The sequence below is a fragment of the Nomascus leucogenys genome, chromosome 4 (genome assembly GCF_006542625.1).
Source record: "Nomascus leucogenys isolate Asia chromosome 4, Asia_NLE_v1, whole genome shotgun sequence".
In the NCBI taxonomy this organism is placed as follows: Eukaryota; Metazoa; Chordata; class Mammalia; order Primates; family Hylobatidae; genus Nomascus; species Nomascus leucogenys.
Window position 1 is genome coordinate 95,247,803 of NC_044384.1, and position 20,865 is coordinate 95,268,667.

At 41.3% G+C, this 20,865-nt stretch overlaps 1 protein-coding gene across 5 annotated transcripts in view; it reads left to right on the top strand.

Annotated features, from left to right (window-relative positions):
- Positions 1–20,865, top strand: part of ERC2 (ELKS/RAB6-interacting/CAST family member 2) — a 987,712-nt gene that overhangs the window by 17,631 nt on the left and 949,216 nt on the right. For all 5 annotated transcript variants that reach the window (XM_030811586.1, XM_030811582.1, XM_030811583.1 and 2 more), the window contains exon 2: positions 17,426–18,222. In XM_030811586.1, the coding sequence (XP_030667446.1) occupies positions 17,566–18,222 (657 nt within the window). In that variant the 5' untranslated portion in view covers positions 17,426–17,565. The remainder of the gene's footprint in view (positions 1–17,425; positions 18,223–20,865) is intronic.

Here is a 20,865-nt window from a genome sequence, read left to right on the forward strand (position 1 = left end):
ATTGTTTGGGATTTTGCCATTTTAAAAATTTATTTATTTTTTAGAGTTAAGGTCTCTCTCTGTCACCCAGGCTGGAGCGCAATGGCGTGATCATAGCTCACTGCTGCCTTGAACTCCTGGACTCAAGCTACTCTCCTGCCTCAGCCTCCCAAGTAGCTAGGACTACAACTGCACACCACCACACCTGACTAATTTATTTTTTAATTTTTTGTAGAGCTGGGGCGTCGCCATGTTGCCCAGGCTGGTCTCAAACTCCTGGCTCAAGTGATCCTCCCACCTTGGTCTCCCAAAATGCTGAGATTATAGGCGTGAGCTTACCACACCTGGCTGTTTTGCTATATTTTTAACTTGTGGATTTAGCTGTGTTCTAGATAATAGTCTATTCCTTTAACAAAATTTTTAGGGGTTTCAGATTCTTAATTTAACACTTCAAAATAAATTGATGGAGTCTGAAATTTAAATAATGGAAATGGTTAATGGAAAGAACAGTTAACTAATATTTGGGCATGCAGAGCCCTTGCCTTGTAGTATGGAAGACAGTCAGCCTCTTCACTCAAGTACCTTGCCATAAAACATGAGCCAAGGCAGCTGAACATGTAATCATGCTAAATCGACACATGGAAAACAGTAATTATAAAATGAGTTTGGGGGAACTAAAGGAGAGGGTACTGATGTGTGGATAGGCATGTTTGAGTTTCATAGAGCTTTTTGGAGAATGATGGGAGAGCAATTTTGAAAATCTCTGCTGTGTTAAGCTGGACTTTCCCCCTACTGATTCACATCATGGCATTCACAGATGAAATGGTTTATTACTGGGACTTTCAATAACTATGGATGCATAATATTGTAGCCTGCAGATCATGGGGGAAGGCAATGTCCATTTTTCTCTCTAGTTTTAAAGAACTGGGGTTGATGTCTTCAGCACTTTCGAACAGCACATTGAGTTTGACTCTGAAGTGTTTGACAGGGCTAAGTTTAGTGAACTGAGAGAATTCTATGGCAACTTTGAGGTTGAAAGCCACTGTGTTATATTCTGGTAGCCTTGGGCTTGTCAAGGTTAACTTCTGTTGATCATTAGCTATGTGCTAGGTATTGTGCTAAGTACTTCCTTATATCATCTCATTTAATCTTTCCCAAATCCATACGAAAAGTCTGATATCCCCATTTTACAGATGAGAAAAGTGAGGGTGAGAGAAGTAAAATACTTTGCTCAAGGTTGCACATCCAGAAGACAGAAGTATGACTCCAACCAAATCTCATTTTGAGGCTCCTCTTTTCCTTTTAAAAACACTATGTCTCTCCTCTCTGGCTACAATTACAGAATTGTCCTATAATTGCCGTGGAAGTGATTTTAGTGATATGATGAAAATGTCACGATAGTAAAGTACCAGCATCATCCTTTCAATTATTTCAAAGTTGTTTTGCATAGCTCCCGTGTTCCCTTACTCTTGGGCGAGAGGGCCTACTCTGGTTCTCCTCTGACTGCACCCTCCACTGGGGGAAGAATCCAAGAGGCCAATGCAGGTGTCCACCTGGAGCCTGTGCCTGGCATTCTAGAGTCCACTCTGGGTACCCAGAGGCCTGTGACCTCCTTGCCTAAATGACCCTGAGTTGTCTTTCAGAATCTGCCTGGGAATTTTTTCCCAGTACATCTTCTTGGGGGTAAGCCATGCTACCACTGTGCGCATCCCTAGGCTTAGGGTTGTGGAGGGCCACATATGTGTGACGTTACAGATCAGGTGTCAGCAAACTACTACCTGTGGGCCAAATCCAACTACCACTTTTTTTTTTTTTTTTTTTTTGAGATGAAGCCTCGCTCTGTCACCCAGGCTGGAGTGTAGTGGCGCAATCTCAGCTGACTGCAAGCTCTGCCTCCTGGGTTCACGCCATTCTCCTGCCTCAGCCTCCCAAGTAGCTGGGACTACAGGCACCCACCACCATGCCCGGCTAATGTTTTGTATTTTTTGTAGAGACGGGGTTTCACTGTGTTAATCAGGATGGTCTTGATCTCCTGACCTTGTGATCCACCTGCCTTGGCCTCCCAAAGTGCTGGAATTACAGACGTGAGCCACTGCGCCCGGCCAACTACCACTTGTTTTTATAAATAAAAAATTCTACTGGAACACAGGCATGCCTATTTGGTTTCAAATTGTCTATGGCTGCTTTCAGGCTGAAATGGCAGAGTTGAGGAGTTATGACAGAGATCAAATGGCCCACAAAACCTAAAATGTGTACTGTTTGGCCTTTTACAGAGAAAGCCTGTGGACCCTTGGTATAGCTGGAGCAAGCCTAGCTTGCATGCTGCAGAGTTCATGTGTATGAGGCCCGTGGGGTATGGTTGGGCCAGAGGTGGGGAGAAAGGGTGTTGGCGGAAGGGTGGGGGGCAGGCCTTCCTCCTGCCACAATGTTTTGGTGGAATTCTGAGGAGTCTAAGTATTCTAAGTTCAAAATTCAAATCTCACCTTCCCCATCTCTGTATTCATCAAGGTAGGAGGGTAGAATGTGTTTTGTTTACCAGTTTGTTAGCTCAGTTTATAACTTTAAATGTATAGGTACACGGTATCTGGGCATCCATTTGTACTCTTGCCCTGGGCTCTAAGAGTGTTAGCACCAATGTAAAAACCTGGGTTGCAGTGTAGGGGTTTATAATAGGAGGGAAGAGAGACCCCAACAAGGAATTGCACATATTAATATGAAATTCTAAGGTATGGAAGTGCTTTTGGGTCATATATGGATTATTGGACATGAGAGAGGCTTTCAGGATGCTGATAATGTTCTAAGTCTTGGTCTGGACAGTGGTAGCACAGGTGTGCTCACTATATAAAAATTAACTGGTGCAGGCTGGGCACAGTGGCTCACACCTGTAATCCTAGCACTTTGGGAGGCTGAGGCGGGTGGATCACTTGAGGTCAGGAGTTCGAGACCAGTCTGAACAAAATGTCAAAGCCCCATCTCTACTAAAAATACAAAAATTCCCTGGGCTTGATGGCAGGCACCTGTAATCGCAGCTACTCGAGAGGCTGAGGCAGGAGAATTGCTTGAACTCAGGAGGCAGAGGTTGCAGTGAGCCAAGATCACATCACTACACTCCAGCCTGGGTGGCAGAGCGAGACTCTGTCTCAAAAAAAAATCAATTAACGTGTGCAATTAAGGTCTACCTTCATCATATATATGATCTGCTTTAATAAAAAGTTTATAAAAATAAATGAAAAGAGAATATAATAAAATTAAATATTTAATGTAAATAATACATATAATCTTTATATTTTATAAATATTGTAACAGATATACTAAGATTAATATATTACAATATATTACAAATAAACAACCCTTGCTCCCAGTTTCATTTGTCCAAATTAAATCCAAAATTCTGGAACCCATCTGCCAGTTTAGCTGGAAGTTCTGAATCTCTCCACTAGAGCGCCTTCCCAACCTTCCCCACTTCTCCCCGTCTCCCTCTCTTTCCTCTCCTCCCCGCTGCTTCGGGCTTACACAGCCCTAAAGCGAGCGGGATATGGATATAAATCCCACATCTAAATCTGGAGATGAATCTGTCCGACCAGCCCATCACATGATTACATCTTGATGCCACAAGGTGTCGCTGTTGAGGCTGTTCTCCCTCGTACTGAAAGATGCTGTGTGTGCCCTCTGTGGTCCCCACTCTGTGGTCCTGCAGGAGAAGGCCAACCCAGTCCCCCGTGGACAAGCTCAGACACAGTGTGCCATGTGAGGTGTAGCGGATGCTATTGGTGCCCCACCCGCATCTCCTCAGCACTCATGGCCTGTATGGGAACCATGAGGGCTTTCTCTTTGGCTTCACTTGGGAGTGCCAGGGGAGCATCCCTCAAGCCCATGATGGAGTTTCTTGCCCTTCTGGAGGCGCATCTATGAGGTCGGTTCTCCGCTGTCTCTCGAAGCTCCTTCCAGTTGCTTGCAGCAGTAACTTTCTTGAAAATGCACCCTCGGCCGGGTGTGGTGGCTCACGCCTGTAATCCCAGCACTTTGGGAGGCTGAGGCAGTAGGATCACTTGAGGTCAGGAGTTCGAGACCAGCCTGGCTAACATGATGAAACTCTGTCTCTACCCCAAAATACAAAAATTAGCCGGGTGTGGTGGTGCGTGCCTGTAATCCCAGCTACTCGGGAGGCTGAGGCAGGAGAATGGCGTGAACCTGGGAGTTGGAGGGTGCAGTGAGCCGAGATCGTGCCAGTGCCCTCCAGTCTGGGCGTCAGAGGGAGACCCTGTCTCAAAAAAAAAAAAAAAAAAAAAAGAAGAAGAAGAAGAAAATGCGCCCTCTATTGACTTCCTCGACTTCCTTGTTTTAGTTCCAAATTGTCCTCTCAGTACTTTCTGGGAGTACCTTCTAAATGAACCTCCTACACCCATATCCTTGTCTCAGCATCTGCCGGTGGGGAACCCCAGCTAGGACATATAGGCTTCCTCATGAGTTACAGCCATGTGCACAGTTCTGTGCCCCACTGTACAGGCTCCATACAGTATGTGAGGTCTCCAGAAGCTTCTAGCCTTACCCACACACTTTGTCAATGGGCGCTTCTCCATGGCTACTGGGTCACTCGTCCTGAGTCCCAATCACCAGCCTGGACTTCTATCTTGAAGTAATTATTTTATTTCTGGGAACTCTAAGTCTGGTACAACTATACTAATTCATTCCCATAGATCTCACTTACTCTGAATCCTGGGCACCTAGGACCGGGGTGTCAGTGACTTCCCTCCCTGAATATTCCCGGATCATTGTGCATAAAGACACCTACAAGATTTCATATTTTCCAAACCAGGGATCTGAGGAGGGGCAGCCTCAATTGGGTTATGAAAGGTTTCCTTACACCTTCACCAGAGGATTCAGGCTACGTAGTCTAACTCTACTTTAACCTAGACAAGAGGGCCATTGAGATGACCCTTGGCCAGTCAGCTTCTCTTATAAAAAGAAAAAAGATAACATGTCTTTCACATCATGATAAAAAAAAAAAGCATTATGCTTTGAGAGAATGTAACTGAGAGATCTGATTTGAATGGGATAGACCTTGTAGAGGGTATGCTATTGAAACTATCATCTAAGCGATGAAATAGGAAATAATAGGAATTAGCCCTGCAAAGAGAACAGCAGGAGTGAAGGCTCTGAGACAGGAAGGGACTTGATGCATTGGAGCAGCAGGAAGAAGACCCTGTCAGAGTCTGTGAAGGAGAGAGTGGCAAGAGGGGAGGCGGGGGCTGTTGGCAGTACTCAGATCCTGCAGGGCCTCAGGCCGTGGAAAGTGTTTTAGTTTTGTCCACAGAGCAATGGGAAGCTTTCAAAGGGCTTTAAGTGGGTAAGGGGAGACATTTTGTAATCGTAATTGTATCTTAAAACAGTTTAGCTGATATTTTGGAAATAAGAGCAGAGGATGATAAGAGGAGAAACTTTAGGAGGTATGACGTAGCTTATGCAAGAGTCACGTTGGTTCAAGAGGAGTGGAAACAACGGAGAAGATTCAAGAGCAATTTTGGGGGTAGAATTAATAAGATTTGGTAAAGGACTTGAAGTGGGTGGTAAAAGAATTAATTGTTTAAGATCTTATATGTGAGGAGAGTGGTAAAAAATGTAAATACCTATTGGGGGAAGCAGGCAGGAAAGGAATCAGACTGTATATAAGATAATGGGAGTGGAGGAGACTGTGGCAAACTGGAGGGTACATGTCCTCTATTGAAGGGGCAGCCGCTGGTTGCTCCAACCAGTTATTGCCATGTAGAAAGGTGAGCCTGACATTGTCAGATTTTCAGACTTTTAAGGAAATGTCAGAATCTGGATTTTAATGTGAACTGTCTATCTTTCTATGTTGGCAACTATTAATAGAAATTCTAAACAACACTGTGCTAGCTATACACAGCACATCTGCAGGTAACATCTGGCTCCTGGGCGGCCACTGCTTGTTTGAGATCTGTTTTCCATTGTGTCTTCCTTTAGAAAGGTTTTTAGAATTAGTAGTCTGTGACACAGAATTTTGGAAAAGTTAGGGATGCTGATTAGAGAAAGAAGGATATTTTAAGTTGGCAAAATCTTGGGAGATACTGATGATCTCAGCTCACACGGTCTGTCAGCAGGCCTCAGGTGATGGGCTGAGGCTGAGATCTGTGGAAATAAACTTAACCTAATTTAGAGCAGATAGCAGGAAGTGCTTTTGTCTTAAAATAGACCGTTCCAGACCATGATAGTCTGAGATACTTGAGTTAGACCTAGGAATCGAGGTTCTCCCCTGCCTTTTCCCTTCTGAGCTTATAGTTCAAGAGCCCTTAAGCCTTTTAAGAGAGTGAGTGGATGAGTGTATATCTTATTTATGAATCCATATGCAATTAGAGAAAGCATTCTTATAGGTTCATAAAGCCATCTTTTATTTTATTTTGTTTGAGCCATAAGCAGAACTTACCCTTGGACTTTGAATTTTATTCATGAGTTTCTTTTAAAGTGAAGGGTGTTGAGCAACTAATTTCTTTGGTGTTATAGTTTTTTTTGATGTCAGCAACATTTGCTTGTTTCTGTACACAGTTTGATCTAATTAATAATTTACCCTTCTTACAGTTGCACATCACAAACATATGAGAATAGCAGGTATTGGCCAGGTGCGGTGGCTCACGCCTGTAATCCCAGCACTTTGGGAGGCCAAGGCGGGTAGATCACGAGGTCAGGAGATCGAGACCATCCTGGCTAACACGGTGAAACCCCATCTCCACTAAAACTAAAAAAAAAAAAAAAAAAAAAAAAAATTAGCCAGGCATGGTGGTGGGTGCCTGTAGTCCCAGCTATTTGGGAGGCTGAGTCAGGAGAATGGCGTGAACCCGGGAGGCGGAGCTTGCAGTGAGCCAAGATCACGCCACTGCACTCCAGCCTGGGCGACAGAGTGAGACTCCATCTCAAAAAAAAAAAAAAAAAAAGTATGTGTTTTTTTTTTTTTTTAGGTATATGAATTTTATTATTATTATTATTATACTTTAGGTTTTAGGGTACATGTGCACAATGTGCAGGTTTGTTACATATGTATCCATGTGCCATGTTGGTTTGCTGCACCCATTAACTCATCGTTTAGCATTAGGTACATCTCCTAATGCTGTCCCTCCCCCTCCCCCCACCCCACAACAGTCCCTGGAGTGTGATGTTCCCCTTCCTGTGTCCATGAGTTCTCATTGTTCAATTCCCATCTATGAGTGAGAACATGTGGTGTTTGGTTTTTTTGTCCTTGCGATAGTTTACTGAGAATGATGGTTTCCGGTTTCATCCATGTTCCTACAAAGGACATGAACTCATCATCTTTTATGGCTGCATAGTATTCCATGGTGTATATGTGCCACATTTTCTTAATCCAGTCTATCGTTGTTGGACATTTGGGTTGGTTCCAAGTCTTTGCTATTGTGAATAGTGCCGCAATAAACATACGTGTGTATGTGTCTTTATAGCAGCATGATTTATAGTCCTTTGGGTATATACCCAGTAATGGGATGGCTGGGTCAAATGGTATTTCTAGTTCTAGATCCCTGAGGAATCACCACACTGACTTCCACAATGGTTGAACTAGTTTACAGTCCCACCAACAGTGTAAAAGTGTTCCTATTTCTCCACATCCTCTCCAGCACCTGTTGTTTCCTGACTTTTTAATGATGGCCATTCTAACTGGTGTGAGATGGTATCTCATTGTGGTTTTGATTTGCATTTCTCTGATGGCCAGTGATGATGAGCATTTTTTCATGTGTTTTTTTGGCTGCATAAATGTCTTCTTTTGAGAAGTGTCTGTTCATGTCCTTCGCCCACTTTTTGATGGGGTTGTTTGTTTTTTTCTTGTAAATTTGTTTGAGTTCATTGTAGATTCTGGATGTTAGCCCTTTGTCAGATGAGCAGGTTGCAAAAATTTTCTCCCATTCTGTAGGTTGCCTGTTCACTCTGATGGTAGTTTCTTTTGCTGTGCAGAAGCTCTTTAGTTTAATTAGATCCCATTTGTCAATTTTGGCTTTTGTTGCCATTGCTTTTGGTGTTTTAGACATGAAGTCCTTGCCCATGCCTGTGTCCTGAATGGTATTGCCTAGGTTTTCTTCTAGGGTTTTTATGGTTTTAGGTCTAACATGTAAGTCTTTAATCCATCTTGACTTAATTTTTGTATAAGGTGTAAGGAAGGGATCCAGTTTCAGCTTTCTACATATGGCTAGCCAGTTTTCCCAGCACCATTTATTAAATAGGGAATCCTTTCCCCATTTCTTGTTTTTGTCAGGTTTGTCAAAGATCAGATAAAGTAGGTGTTTTTAAAGAGTTCACAAAAAAGTCCAATGACTAAACCTGTCTTGGCTTCATAATAAGTATTTAAAACTGTAAGATCTTAACTGCTACCTTTTTTCCTAAAATGCATTTATAGGTGGGTGGAAAAGCTTAAAAATAATTTTAAGTCAGTAATGGGCAATGGAAGACATGATTGCATTATTGATTGCTGAATAAAGTTGATCTTTTTGCTCTTTCTCAGTGATTTATTTTATAGAATTAGAAACAAATCAGGATAGATGAGAAATTAGGAGACAACAACCCCCCCAAAAAAAGCCCAAGTGTCAAAACAAGTTCCTTAAAATATATCGGGAAATGAAACACAGCTGGGTGGGGTATAGGGGAGGGTGTGAATGACTCAATAGAACAAGTAGGAATTATGAGGCTTAGGGGGACATGACAGCCATGGGGACCTGCCTTTACTTTATGTTGTCAACTGATTCTTTCCTTCTTCCATGACACTGGTATCACTCTATGTGCTGCAGCTGGGGGTGAAATGGTCCCAGGAAACCACCCCTGCTCTTTATAAATTTTGTGGGAGAAACTAATTCCCAAATAGTGGTGAGCCTACGTCACTAACTAAAATTTATTGTTAAGAAGCAGATGTATAGCGGTGAAGACATTATCCTTTTACCATTTTGGTGGTCTGTGAATTTCCTGTTTGATTTGATAAGTTCAGTGGAATTGAACATAATCTCTTGTCCATTGTGATCTTGGTGGTGTAAGCAACAACGTGTTTCCGCAGCCTCTTACTGCAGCCTGTCAATGGCTGACTTGTATTCCTTTTAACAATCTGGCTTCTTTGTCGAGGTGTGAAAAATAAATACAGAATTATATTTATTTCCTGGCCTAGTAGGGCTGAAACTTCAACTAGTCATTATTTTGATCTTCTGTCTTTTCCTGTTAGAGGTCAATTCTGATTGGGGTTGATTTCATGTCCCTGCCCTTAAAGCAGTGTCTAGTCCTGTAATCATCTTCTTCTCAAATCCTGTTATTTCTGAGGTGAAGAAAGCTCTTTTGGAGAAAGTCCATTCCAGGGAGCAAACTTCCCATAGTCAGAAGCTGTGTCTGTCTCAAACACTGCCTTATCCCTAGCATTCAACAGTGGGAGTTAAGCTGATGCTTAAAAAGTATTTATTGCATGAGTAAATTCAAGTGTTCAGTGAAATGTTTTCAGGTATTCTGAAGGGAAGAGGTTTCTGTTGTCAAATAAATTTTGGAAAAGCTATATTATATACTTAATTTTAGGATAGTCACAATACATATGAGTGTCCTAAAAGTCTCTGAGACATCTTGGGTTAAAACGAAAACCCCAGTAGCCTTGTTTGTCTGAACATTTGCCAGACTGTTCAGGAAGTACTGGTCTAAAGCCGAGCTGGAGTAGCACAATGTTGGTACTTAATAAATACTTCTTGGCTGGGCACGGTGGTTCACGCCTGTAATCCCAGCACTTTGGGAGGCTGAAGTGAGTGGATCACTTGAGCTTAGGAGTTCAAGATCAAGCCTGGGCAACATGACAAAACCCCATTTCTACAAAAATTAGCCGGGCAAGGTGATGCGCGCTTGTGGTTCCAGCTGCTCAGGAGGCTGAGGCACGAGAATCACTTGAGCCTGGGAAGCAGAGATTGCAGTGAGGCGAGTTTGCTCCACTGCACTCCAGCCTGGGTGACAAGAGTGATACTCTGCCTTAAAAATAAATAAAAAAATACTTCTTAAGGTGTATTTACTGAATATGTAGTGCTGAAACCCTGAGTTTGGTAATTCGGGATTTTTTTTGTGGCCTCGAGGAGATGGTGGCTTTTGGGATATGTTGAGAGTAGAGTAGAAGCTGTGAAGGAAAGAGAGTCAAGAGTAAGGATGTGAGTATAAATTGTTTCATTTTGATTTTTTAAAAATTAACTAATTAATTAATTTTATAGAGATGAGTTCTCACTTTGTTGCCCATGCTGGCCTTGAACTCCTGGGCTGAAGCTTTCCTTCTGCCTCAGCCTCGCAAGGAGTGGGACTACAGGCACACGCCACTGTGTCCAGCTGTTTCATTTTTATTTTATAAATCTTTTGAAATTTATCCTAGGGAAGGCTGGGAATGGTGGCTCACGCCTGTAATCCCAGCACTTTGGGAGGCTGAGGCGTGTGGTTCACTTGAGGTTAGGAGTTTGAGACCAGCCTGGCCAACATGGTGAAATTCTGTCTCCACTAAATATAACAAAATTAGCCGCTTGAACCTGGGAGGTGGAGGTTGCAGTGAGCCGAGATTGTGCCATTGCACTCCAGTCTGGGTCTGGGAGACAGAGCAAGACTCTGTCTCGACAACAACAAAAAAAGAGTTTATCCCACAGAAGTAAGAGCTTTATCAATCTGAATATTGCTCAAAAAGAATATTGAAAGGCTTTATCAATCAAAATATTATAAAGCTTTATCAATCACAATATTAATTATGATATTTCCATTTTAAAAATAATTACCTAAGTGTTTCAGTTCTTTTGCTGTGTAACAAAAATCTGTAAAACTTGGAGTGGGGCTTTAAATAATATTTTATTACTTCCCACCATTCAGTGGGTTGATTGGTGGTCTCGTTACATATAGTGATGGCTGTTATTCATGCAGCTGATTAAAGACGGTGGCTGGGCTGGGCTGGAAGCTCCAAGATGGCTTGTCTCACTGGATTGGTGTTTTGGTGCTGACTCTTGGCTGGGTGCTTTGGTTCTGCTTCATGTGGCCTCTCTCTGTATGTGGTGTTTCATCTTCCAGGGCCGTTCTGTGTGGCTCCTAATTTTAGCAAGATTGCTTGGACTTCCTTGCATCATGGCAGCCGAGTTTTAAGAGAGCAAAACCAGAAACTGTCAAGCCTCTTTAGGGTTAGACTCAGAGCTGGAACAGTGTCACTTCTACTGCATTGGTTGGTCTAAGCAGGTCACAAGGCCAGTCCAGATTCAAGGACAAGGGAAAGAAAATCAATTTCTTGATGGAACTAATGGAACTAGAGAAAATTCTGTATAGGAAGCAGAGGAATTTTGATGGCCATCTTTGGTAACTCATAGTGTCTGTTAAAAATCATGTTTTATAAAAATATTTTGTGGCATCTATGTTAAGTGGAAAGTGGAGATGACATTAAGATAAAACATGGAGAAAAAGGAAAATATAAGACTTTATATAGTCTTTATATAGTTTGATTTATATAGTCTTTATATTCTCTGGCTTTGTCTAAAACACACACACACACACACACACACACACACACACACACACACACGCTTAAAAGGAATTGGATAATACATACTGGCTAGTTTTGAATTGCTGTCCTCAAGCAATCCTCCTGCCTCAGCCTCCTGAGTAGCTGGGATTACAGCAGGAGTCAACATGCCCTGCCAAGCCCATTCATTTTTTTTTTTTTTGAGATGGAGTCTTGCACTGTTGCCCAGGCCGGAGTTCAGTGGCTCAATCTTGGCTCACTGCAAGCTCCACCTCCTGGGTCCGTGCCATTCTTCTGCCTCAGCCTGCCGAGTAGCTGGGACTACAGGCGCCCACCACCATGCCCGGCTAATTTTTTGTACTTTTAGTAGAGACGGGTTTTCACCATGTTAGGCAGGATGGTCTCGATCTCCTGACCTCGTGATTCGCCTGCCTCGGCCTCCCAAGTGCTGGGATTACAGGTGTGAGCCACTGTGCCCTGCCCCATTCAGTTTTATGTGCATGTTCTATGAAGCATTTCAGGAATAGGGAAGACTGGTATTATGCTAACTTGTTAACAGAGGTTATCTATGAGTGACAGGATTGAGAGTGTTTTCATTTTCTGCTTTATGCATATTTGTATTTTCTAAATTTTCCATAATAATCTATTAGTTGGTTTAACAATTAAGAAAAACTAATAAGCCAATTAGAAAGTCTTGACAAATTTCAAAGATTGGAAAATATATATGTTACATTTTATGATCCCAATGCTATACAATGTGAACTAGAAAGTTTTACCCCAAAATTTCTATCCACTTTGACATGTAAATATATTATTCTCAATAATTCGTGGGATAGAAAAATTTCAAAATAAAAACAGCAAGGTATTTACAAATGACAATAAGAGTTTTATACATACAATTCTGGAATATGCAGCCATGTGTATAATCTTATATGCATTCATTAGGAAATGTGATTAAAGAGAAATGAACATTCAATGCAAAAGGGCAAAAAAAAAACATAAAGGAAGTAGACATTTTATTAAAGATAAAGAGATATCAATGAAATGGAAAACAAGATGCAGTAAAATATATTAATAAAACCAAAAGCTATATCATTGAAACTCTTAAGGAAATAGAGAAACATTTGTCATATTGTCATCAAGGGAAATAGAAAAAATACAAACAACATTGGGAATGAGATGGGGACATAAACAAAGATGATTTAAAAATTTTTAAAGAAAAGTTATACAAAGCAATGCCAATAAGACTGGAAAATCTACACGGAATAGACTGTTTGTGAAGGGACGTTTTAATGATAATTGACACAAAATAGGTAGCAAACCCAAATAGACAAGTAAACATAGTGAAAAAATGAAAAGATAATAAACAACTAAGCCCATTCTGTGTTTTTTTGCTTTTTAAAAGAGACTGGGTCTCTCCCTTTGTCACCCAGGCTGGAGCGCAATGGTGCAGTCATAGCTCACTGCAGCCTCAAACTCCTGGGCTCAAGTGATCCTCCTGCTTCACTCTCCCCAAGTATCTGGGACTGCAGGCACATGACACCACACTGGGTTAATTTAAAAATTTTTTTTAGAGACAGAGTCTTGCTGTATTGCCCAGACTGGTCTTGAACTTCTGTCCTCAAGCAATCCTCCTGCCTCAGCCTCCTCAGTAGCTGGCATTACAGCAGGAATCAACATGCCCTGCCAAGCCCATTCAGTTTTATGTGTGTGTTCTACAAAACATTTCAGGAATAGGGAAGACTGGTATTATGCTAACTGTTCCAGAACAAATGAAAAATGGAAAGCTTCTCAATCTATCTATGATACTAGCATACATCTGATATTAAACCTAGAAAAGGAGAACCCAAGAAATCTATGGGCCAGTGGCAACATATATTGCTTTTTAAGAAAGGAAACCATATTTTAAACATGATAATACATCTTTTCATGTTGTATGTTACATGTGTGTGTGTTTCCAAAGGGAATAAACTAACTTTTTCTTTGTTGGTTACTGGGATTCTCCAAAGCCTTGGCCAGGTAGGCAGGTAAATTCACTGAGGATTAAATCTGTGTGGGTGTAAATTTTATAGCATTCAGGGACCTCAGGCCTAGCCACAGACCTCAGAAATGTGTATCTCTAGGTACAAAGGGAGCAGACAGACGAAGACAAGTTAGATTTCATCACTTTTTCTAGGAAGACAGCTCTATAAGTGGTGGCCCAGTTAGAACCCAGACATCTACATTCTAAGCACAGAAAAGATACATTCATTTAACTGTTGGAACCATAGAAAGAAAATCATTTTTTAATGACAAAAGTATATATCATTATTATGTTACCAAAACACCAGAGGTTCAGTCCAGGTTCTGCTGCTTGCTGCACAGAAGGCCAGTCACTGAGACAAGTATTGCCAGAGAAGAAGGCTTTAATCAGGTGCTGCAGCTGAGGAGATGGGAGATCAGTTTCAAATCCATCTCCTTGACCAACTAACATAAGGGTTTATATAGCAGGGAAGAAATATAATTGTGAGTGGAAAAACAGGAATTAGGGAGGGATAAGGAAGAGGAGTTGGTCAAAAGGAAGCAGATAGGGCAAGGCTATTATGACAGATGAGGGGTCTGACATCTCATTGTTCAAATGCAGTGATCTGGTGAGTTTGAGCTCCTTGACACTATCTGGGAAGCCTGATGGTTGGTTTCCTTAGAAAGGAACTCAGATAAGACAAATGCAACTTTCTCAAGTTTTAAAACTGGGAGGTCAATTTCTATGTTTTTTTTCAAAGAAACCACTAACATCAGCTCTATGGGACAATTGGGTCAGTTTCAATAGTAGAAAATTTAGAGTATGCAAATAAAAAGAAGAAAATGAAAACCTGTTGGAATTCCACCACTGGTAACATTTTGATGTGTGTCATTCCAGCCTTCTTTGCTGGTGATTGTATGTGTATTTGTGTTTTACAAGTGTGAGTAAATCACAAAATTGTTTTGTCATCTGCTCCCCCTGCCACCAGTATGTCATGAACATCTTTCCATCTTATTAAATATTCATATAACTGCCTGTTCCACTATTCCACTATCTGTCTCTCTCATCATTTATGTCACTGAATTCTTATGTTAGAACTATTGATCCCCTCTTTTTTACACTACAGATTATTCATGTAAAAATCTTAGATACAAAATGGTTTTTGTGTATTTCCAAGAAAAACAAAATTAAGCCCTGAGCAACATAAACATTTGAAATGAAGTTCTTTAGTTAGAAACAGATGTATAATTTTTTAAGACCTCTTGAGGGAAAGGGGAAACCTTTATAGAAAACATTTTTTCACACTGTATTGTCACTATCAGTGACAGAAATCTCATCTAGAATTGAATGTAGCAAAAAGGAAATTTATAGACAAATGCATCAGTTATCCACTGATCCTGTAATGTGGCAAAACAATCAACCACAAAACATCAGTGACATACTAAGAAGCATTTATCAAGTGCATAAGTGTGGTGTTTAGCTGATCTCAGCTGGGCTCGCTCATGCCCCTGTGGGCAGCGGCTGGTTGGCTAGGCAGTTCTGCTGACTTTGGCTGGGCTTGCTCACACATCTTGGGGCAGCTTGGCTGTTGGCTAGGACAACTTGGTTCTATTTTATATTTCTCATCTTCCATCAGGCTAGATTGGGAATATTCTAATTATTATGGTAGAGGAAAATGAGCAAGAGAGTAAACACATGTGTTGCTTAAGGCGTCTGCTTACTTCACATTTGTTATCACCTTACTGGATAAATAAAGTCACATGACTGAACCTAGCATCACATTGGGAAAACACTGCCAAGACATATATAAAAAAAAGGAGTAAAGAATTGAGACCTTTAATGCAATCAGTCACCTGGCATATGTAACTAAAATGGCCTAGGAACAGATGTATAGATGATAGATGATGGTAACTTCTGTGACTCCTGGATCTGGAGTATGAAGTGATGTCACCTGGTTTGGTTTCACACTCTTTGAAGTTTAGCTCTGGTTCCCTTTGTATCGTCTTCACCCTCAGGGAGGCCCTTTCCACATTGTAGTACTCACAGCTCTATCTTGAAAGTAAGGAATTCCAGCTGAACAAGAGCTTATCTTTCCCAGCTGTTCCAACTAGAGACATAGTATGGAGTCTTGTTGGACCAGTGTGGGTCACATGCCCATCACTAAACTAGCTACCATGTCTGGAGGATACAATATGATGGTTGGCCAGGCGTGGGTCATGTTCTCACCCCTTGCACCATCTAGGATGGTGGATTGAAGGGAGTCAATCTTACCTAAACCCAATGAACTGTGAGTAGGGAGTTAGGAACAATTTCTCTAAGGAAAATATACCCCTGTATACTGCTATTAATGTACTTATCTCATTGAGACACTTACCTTCAAAATCTATTTATTGACTATTTGGTACTAGGCACCAAACTAGGTGTTTTATAAACATCATCTTACTATTTCTTGCAATACTATGAGTTAGATGGTATTACCTGCATTTTGTTGATTGCAGAATGGAAGCTCATAACAAGTTAAATAATTTGTCTAAGGTTACTCAGCTGGTTAGTATTAGCATGGAGATTTGAACCTGTTTGCCATTCTCAAATCTGTTCTCTTATTGTTGTAAAGCCGAAGGAAAAGGAAATACAGTAAAGACTTTCTAAGAGGAAGAACAGGAGGCCATAATGCACTCCATTAAGGCCATATGGGTGCTAAAATTGAAGGGATACTCACAATGCTGTAGCCCCAGCTACATAAAATCTTCACTAGTATACTTCAGTAACCATGAAGAGGACTTCTCCTTTGCCATTTCTGTACAGACATGAAGTGGTTAATATGAATATTAAGGTCAACCAAAATGGGAAATAATTCTCAAGAGGCCAGCCTGAAAGATGTGTGTGGAGGCTGGGTGCGGTGGCTCACGCTTGTAATCCCAGCACTTTGGGAGGCCGAGGCGGGCGAATCATGAGGTCAGGAGATCGAGACCACGGTGAAACCCCGTCTCTACTAAAAATACAAAAAATTAGCCGGGCGTGGTGGCGGGCGCCTGTAGTCCCAGCTACTCGGAGAGGCTGAGGCAGGAGAATGGCGTGAACCCGGGAGGCGGAGCTTGCAGTGAGCCGAGATTGCACCACTGCACTCCAGCCTGGGCGACAGAGCGAGACTCCGTCTCAAGAAAAAAAAAAAAAAAAAAAAAAAAAAAAAAGATGTGTGTGGAAAGGAAAAGAGACAGGACTGTTGTTTTCTCTGATAATATCATTGAGGATCTGGCTATGTGTTTAGGCATCCCATTGGTTGAGCTACCTCTTTTTCTTCTAGCTCCAGGATAGCCAGTAGGTTTGAATTCATGTGTCAATGCCAGTTGATTGGTGGTAAGCCATCTAGAGTGTTGTGTTGAGAAGAATTCTGAACTTAGTGGAAAAGAGGACTGTGATGGATTAGTGATGTCTGTAATGAGTACAGGAGGGGAAGGTAACAACATGAATGCCAAATATTTGACATCCCAGGAAGCAGCAGCTTCTCAGAGTCACTTTCAAGTCACATGCATATAGGGGTTATGCCCCAAAGGAGGGGCCTTTTTATAGCTAAGGTCTCCATGATGGGGAATTCCATGGGGAATTTTCTAGAGGTTCTAACTCTAACCTTAGCACAAACCAATATGGAGAGCTTCATTTTCCTAAGGAATAGACCTTATTTTTCACTTTGAGAATTTTTATCTTGCTTAGGGGCAGGGTGGGGGGAATTTATAAAACTTTCACCTGTAGTAGTCAAGTTTTAGAGTTGCTTTTCTTTCTAAATGAACATTATGGGTGTGGCTCTTTCTATCTGTCTATTATTAATCACCTATCTACATAGGTACATCTATCATTATCTTTATATATTTAAAAATACAATGCAGCTAGAGTTCTAAAGAAATTTGTTTTTAATTATTCTTTTTTTCACTTTGTAGATCTCTGAGTGGAGTTATTTTCTGGTACGGACTGTGAAAAGAATGCGGTGAAAATTCTGGACAATCGTGGAAATATTAGCTCAAACCCCAACTTAATATAGCATTTCTTCTCTTCAGTAACACCTCATAATACAAGAAAAATGTATGGAAGTGCAAGAACAATCACCAATCTGGAAGGTAGCCCTTCCAGATCCCCTCGTTTGCCAAGGTCTCCTCGTTTGGGCCACCGAAGAACAAGTAGTGGGGGAGGTGGAGGAGCAGGCAAGACTCTGTCTATGGAGAATATCCAGTCCCTCAATGCAGCCTATGCTACGTCTGGACCCATGTATCTGAGTGATCATGAAGGGGTGGCTTCAACAACTTACCCAAAGGGCACTATGACTCTGGGAAGGGCTACGAATCGAGCTGTATATGGAGGCCGTGTCACAGCCATGGGGAGTAGTCCCAATATTGCTTCTGCTGGACTTTCCCACACAGATGTCCTTTCATACACAGATCAACATGGTGGGCTGACTGGCTCATCCCATCATCACCATCACCAGGTCCCCTCCATGTTGAGGCAGGTAAGAGACAGCACAATGTTAGATCTTCAGGCCCAGCTGAAAGAACTGCAGAGAGAGAATGACCTCCTCCGGAAAGAGCTAGACATCAAGGACAGCAAATTAGGATCTTCCATGAACAGTATTAAGACTTTCTGGAGTCCTGAGCTTAAGAAGGAGAGAGTCTTGAGGAAAGAAGAGGCAGCGCGGATGTCTGTCCTCAAGGAGCAGATGAGGGTTTCCCATGAAGAAAATCAGGTAGGTCATGATTCATCTCAGTATTTTTCAGCCTTGGCTTCTCACTGAGTAGTTGATGCTTTGCAGATGGTACCACGACCTGTGCAGAAGAAAGTTTGGCATCATCAAGAAGGTTATGGCTTAGTATGTGTTTGACTCGGACGCTACAAGAGAGCATAGGAAATATACCGTTACAGCTTGTAATTTCCTTATTTTCTGATAACCTTTTCACATGGTTGCAGATGGGGAGAGGGGTGGGGTGGGGAGGATCACTCCTCATTGCCTAACTTTTATACTTGGTTAATTTTGTTTTCTTTTTCAGCAGTTGCAACAGCTGTTCAGATGTACCTCCTTCTGAATAGAAGAAGAAAATGTTAATTTCTGTAAGAATAAACAATTTAACAGCAACATTTAGAGGGCCACATTTGACTGGTGAATTGATTTTTATTTTGAAGCACCAGCACCATTATTTCCTTCTAGAATGAGTAAAGTTTGTTCTCTGAGTAGCAAATTGAACAATATGAAATGGAATTTGATCAGATGGGTTTGTTATGTTAGAGATACACAATAAATTTTAACTTGTTGTTTTTGCCTTCATCCATCCAGCATTAATTAACTATCTACTATGTGCAAGTCACCTTTATACTCTTCTTTGATCCATCCTTCATGCCACAGGAAAAACAGGTTCCTGGTGTCTACCTGCAGTTATGATATTTTCCTGCTTTAAAGCCCTCAGTGATTACTCATTGCCTCCAGAATAAAGTCTACCTTCTTGACTGAGCCCATAGCACTTCTACTAGAAGGCCTGGGCCAACATTTCCAGCCTTATCTTGTGCCACCTCCCTCCACATCTGTGCTTTCTGCACCACTGCCTGGTAATTCCTGCACACACCCAAGGTTTGCACTGCCATGCCCTTACTCTTGCTTCTCCCTTCCACTGGTGGCCTTCTCAGCACCTGCTTTTCCTGCCACCTCCCTTTAAATTCCAGCCAGTCTTCATTTCCAAATCCTACCTATTCTGTGAGGCCTGTTTTATATGCTGCTATTTTCTTTTCTTTTCTTTTTTAATGCCTACTCTATTTCCTAAAATACTGCTATTTTTATAAGCGCTTTGGAATCAGACATACCTAGGTTTAAATTCCAGCTTCATCTCTTTCTCTCTCTCTCTCAATCTCTTTTTTTTTTTTTCTTTTTAGAGACAGGGTCTTGCTCTGTTGCTCAGGCTGGAGTGTAGTGATGTTAATCATAGCTCACTGCAGCCTTGACCTCCTGGCTCAAATGATCCTCCACACTTCAGCTTTCTGAGTAGCTGGGACTACGGGCACATATCACCACAGCCTGCCAATTAAAATTATTTTTTTTTTGTAGAGACAAGGTCTTGCTATTTTGCCAAGGCTGGTCTTGAACTCCTGGCTTCAAGGAGTAATTCCAAAGTTCTGGGATTGCACACCTGGCCCCAGCTTCATCTCTAATTGGTGCTTATAGAAGTGCTAAGAGCTGGGGCCTAGGGAATGTGATACCACATGGCTCAAAAATTCCCAGATATTATTTAACTTTCTGAAGGAAATTGAGATAACTCTAAGTTGACTGAACAAGTGATTTTCCGATAACTGGCTTTGATGTTGGTCTAATGAAGTGCTCTGCCTTTCTTGGAGTCATCTGCTGATCCTCCTAACTGTTTCCCTGGCTACCACTCCTTTGGAGTTTAAGCGCCTGTAGAAGCATTTGTGATCTATAGGAAAATCTGCCTTTTGTTCTCCTTCTATGTGTAGAAAACAATCACCTTATCCTTTTGATTATCTAACACAGCCAAAGCTAGTTTTCAGACGTAGAAATGTGATTTTGTAGTTGGAACCAAAAGCTTTGTTCTTCACTCTAAAATGATGCTCTTCAGTATCATTTCTGCTTCTTTCTGATTTTGCTGGTTCATGAAGTCTTTATGAACCTGTTTCTACCATGCACATTTCCCCCAGTTTTATACTGGTTTTTCTCTTCATTTTAATTTTTTGGAAAATGGTTAAAGCAGTTTAGGAACAGTGCAAGCAGGGACAAAAAGTTTGAATGCTCTTCTTTAAACTGTTAGCTCCAAAGTGACTTATCTCATGCTTCTTTCATTAAATTTATCTTTGAGCACAGACCCCAATTGTACATGTATATTTATTTATAAATTACAGGATGCGCTACAATGCCAGTGTATTATGTGTCTTCTATGACATCCACGAAGAATTAAATGTGGATGAGATAGAGCAAAATAATACATTGAGATACATTTTAGTGACATATAAAACCTTTTCCACTTTTATTAAAAACATTTTGAACCATTTGTCCATTTCATGAGGGTTAGTTCAGTTTAGAATAGGTAATATCCGTAATTCCACTTAACTGTCTCAGGTTGCCATAAGCCAGGAGTATGTGAATGCTTGAGGGCACTTCCATTATCCCTTCCTTGTTCTGGTCTTACTGTGATCACAGGATACCCTGGTATCGTAGGTGAAATGTGACTGTGTGACATATGACTCAGTGAAAGCTCTAGTATTAATCTGTATATTTAATGAAAGTAAAATGCAATTTTCTCTTTTAGATTAAAAAGTGTAAAATGAGGAAGAAGCATGGAGATTTTGAAAAGTCAATTTACTTGCAATATGATGTCTTACAAAGTAGAAA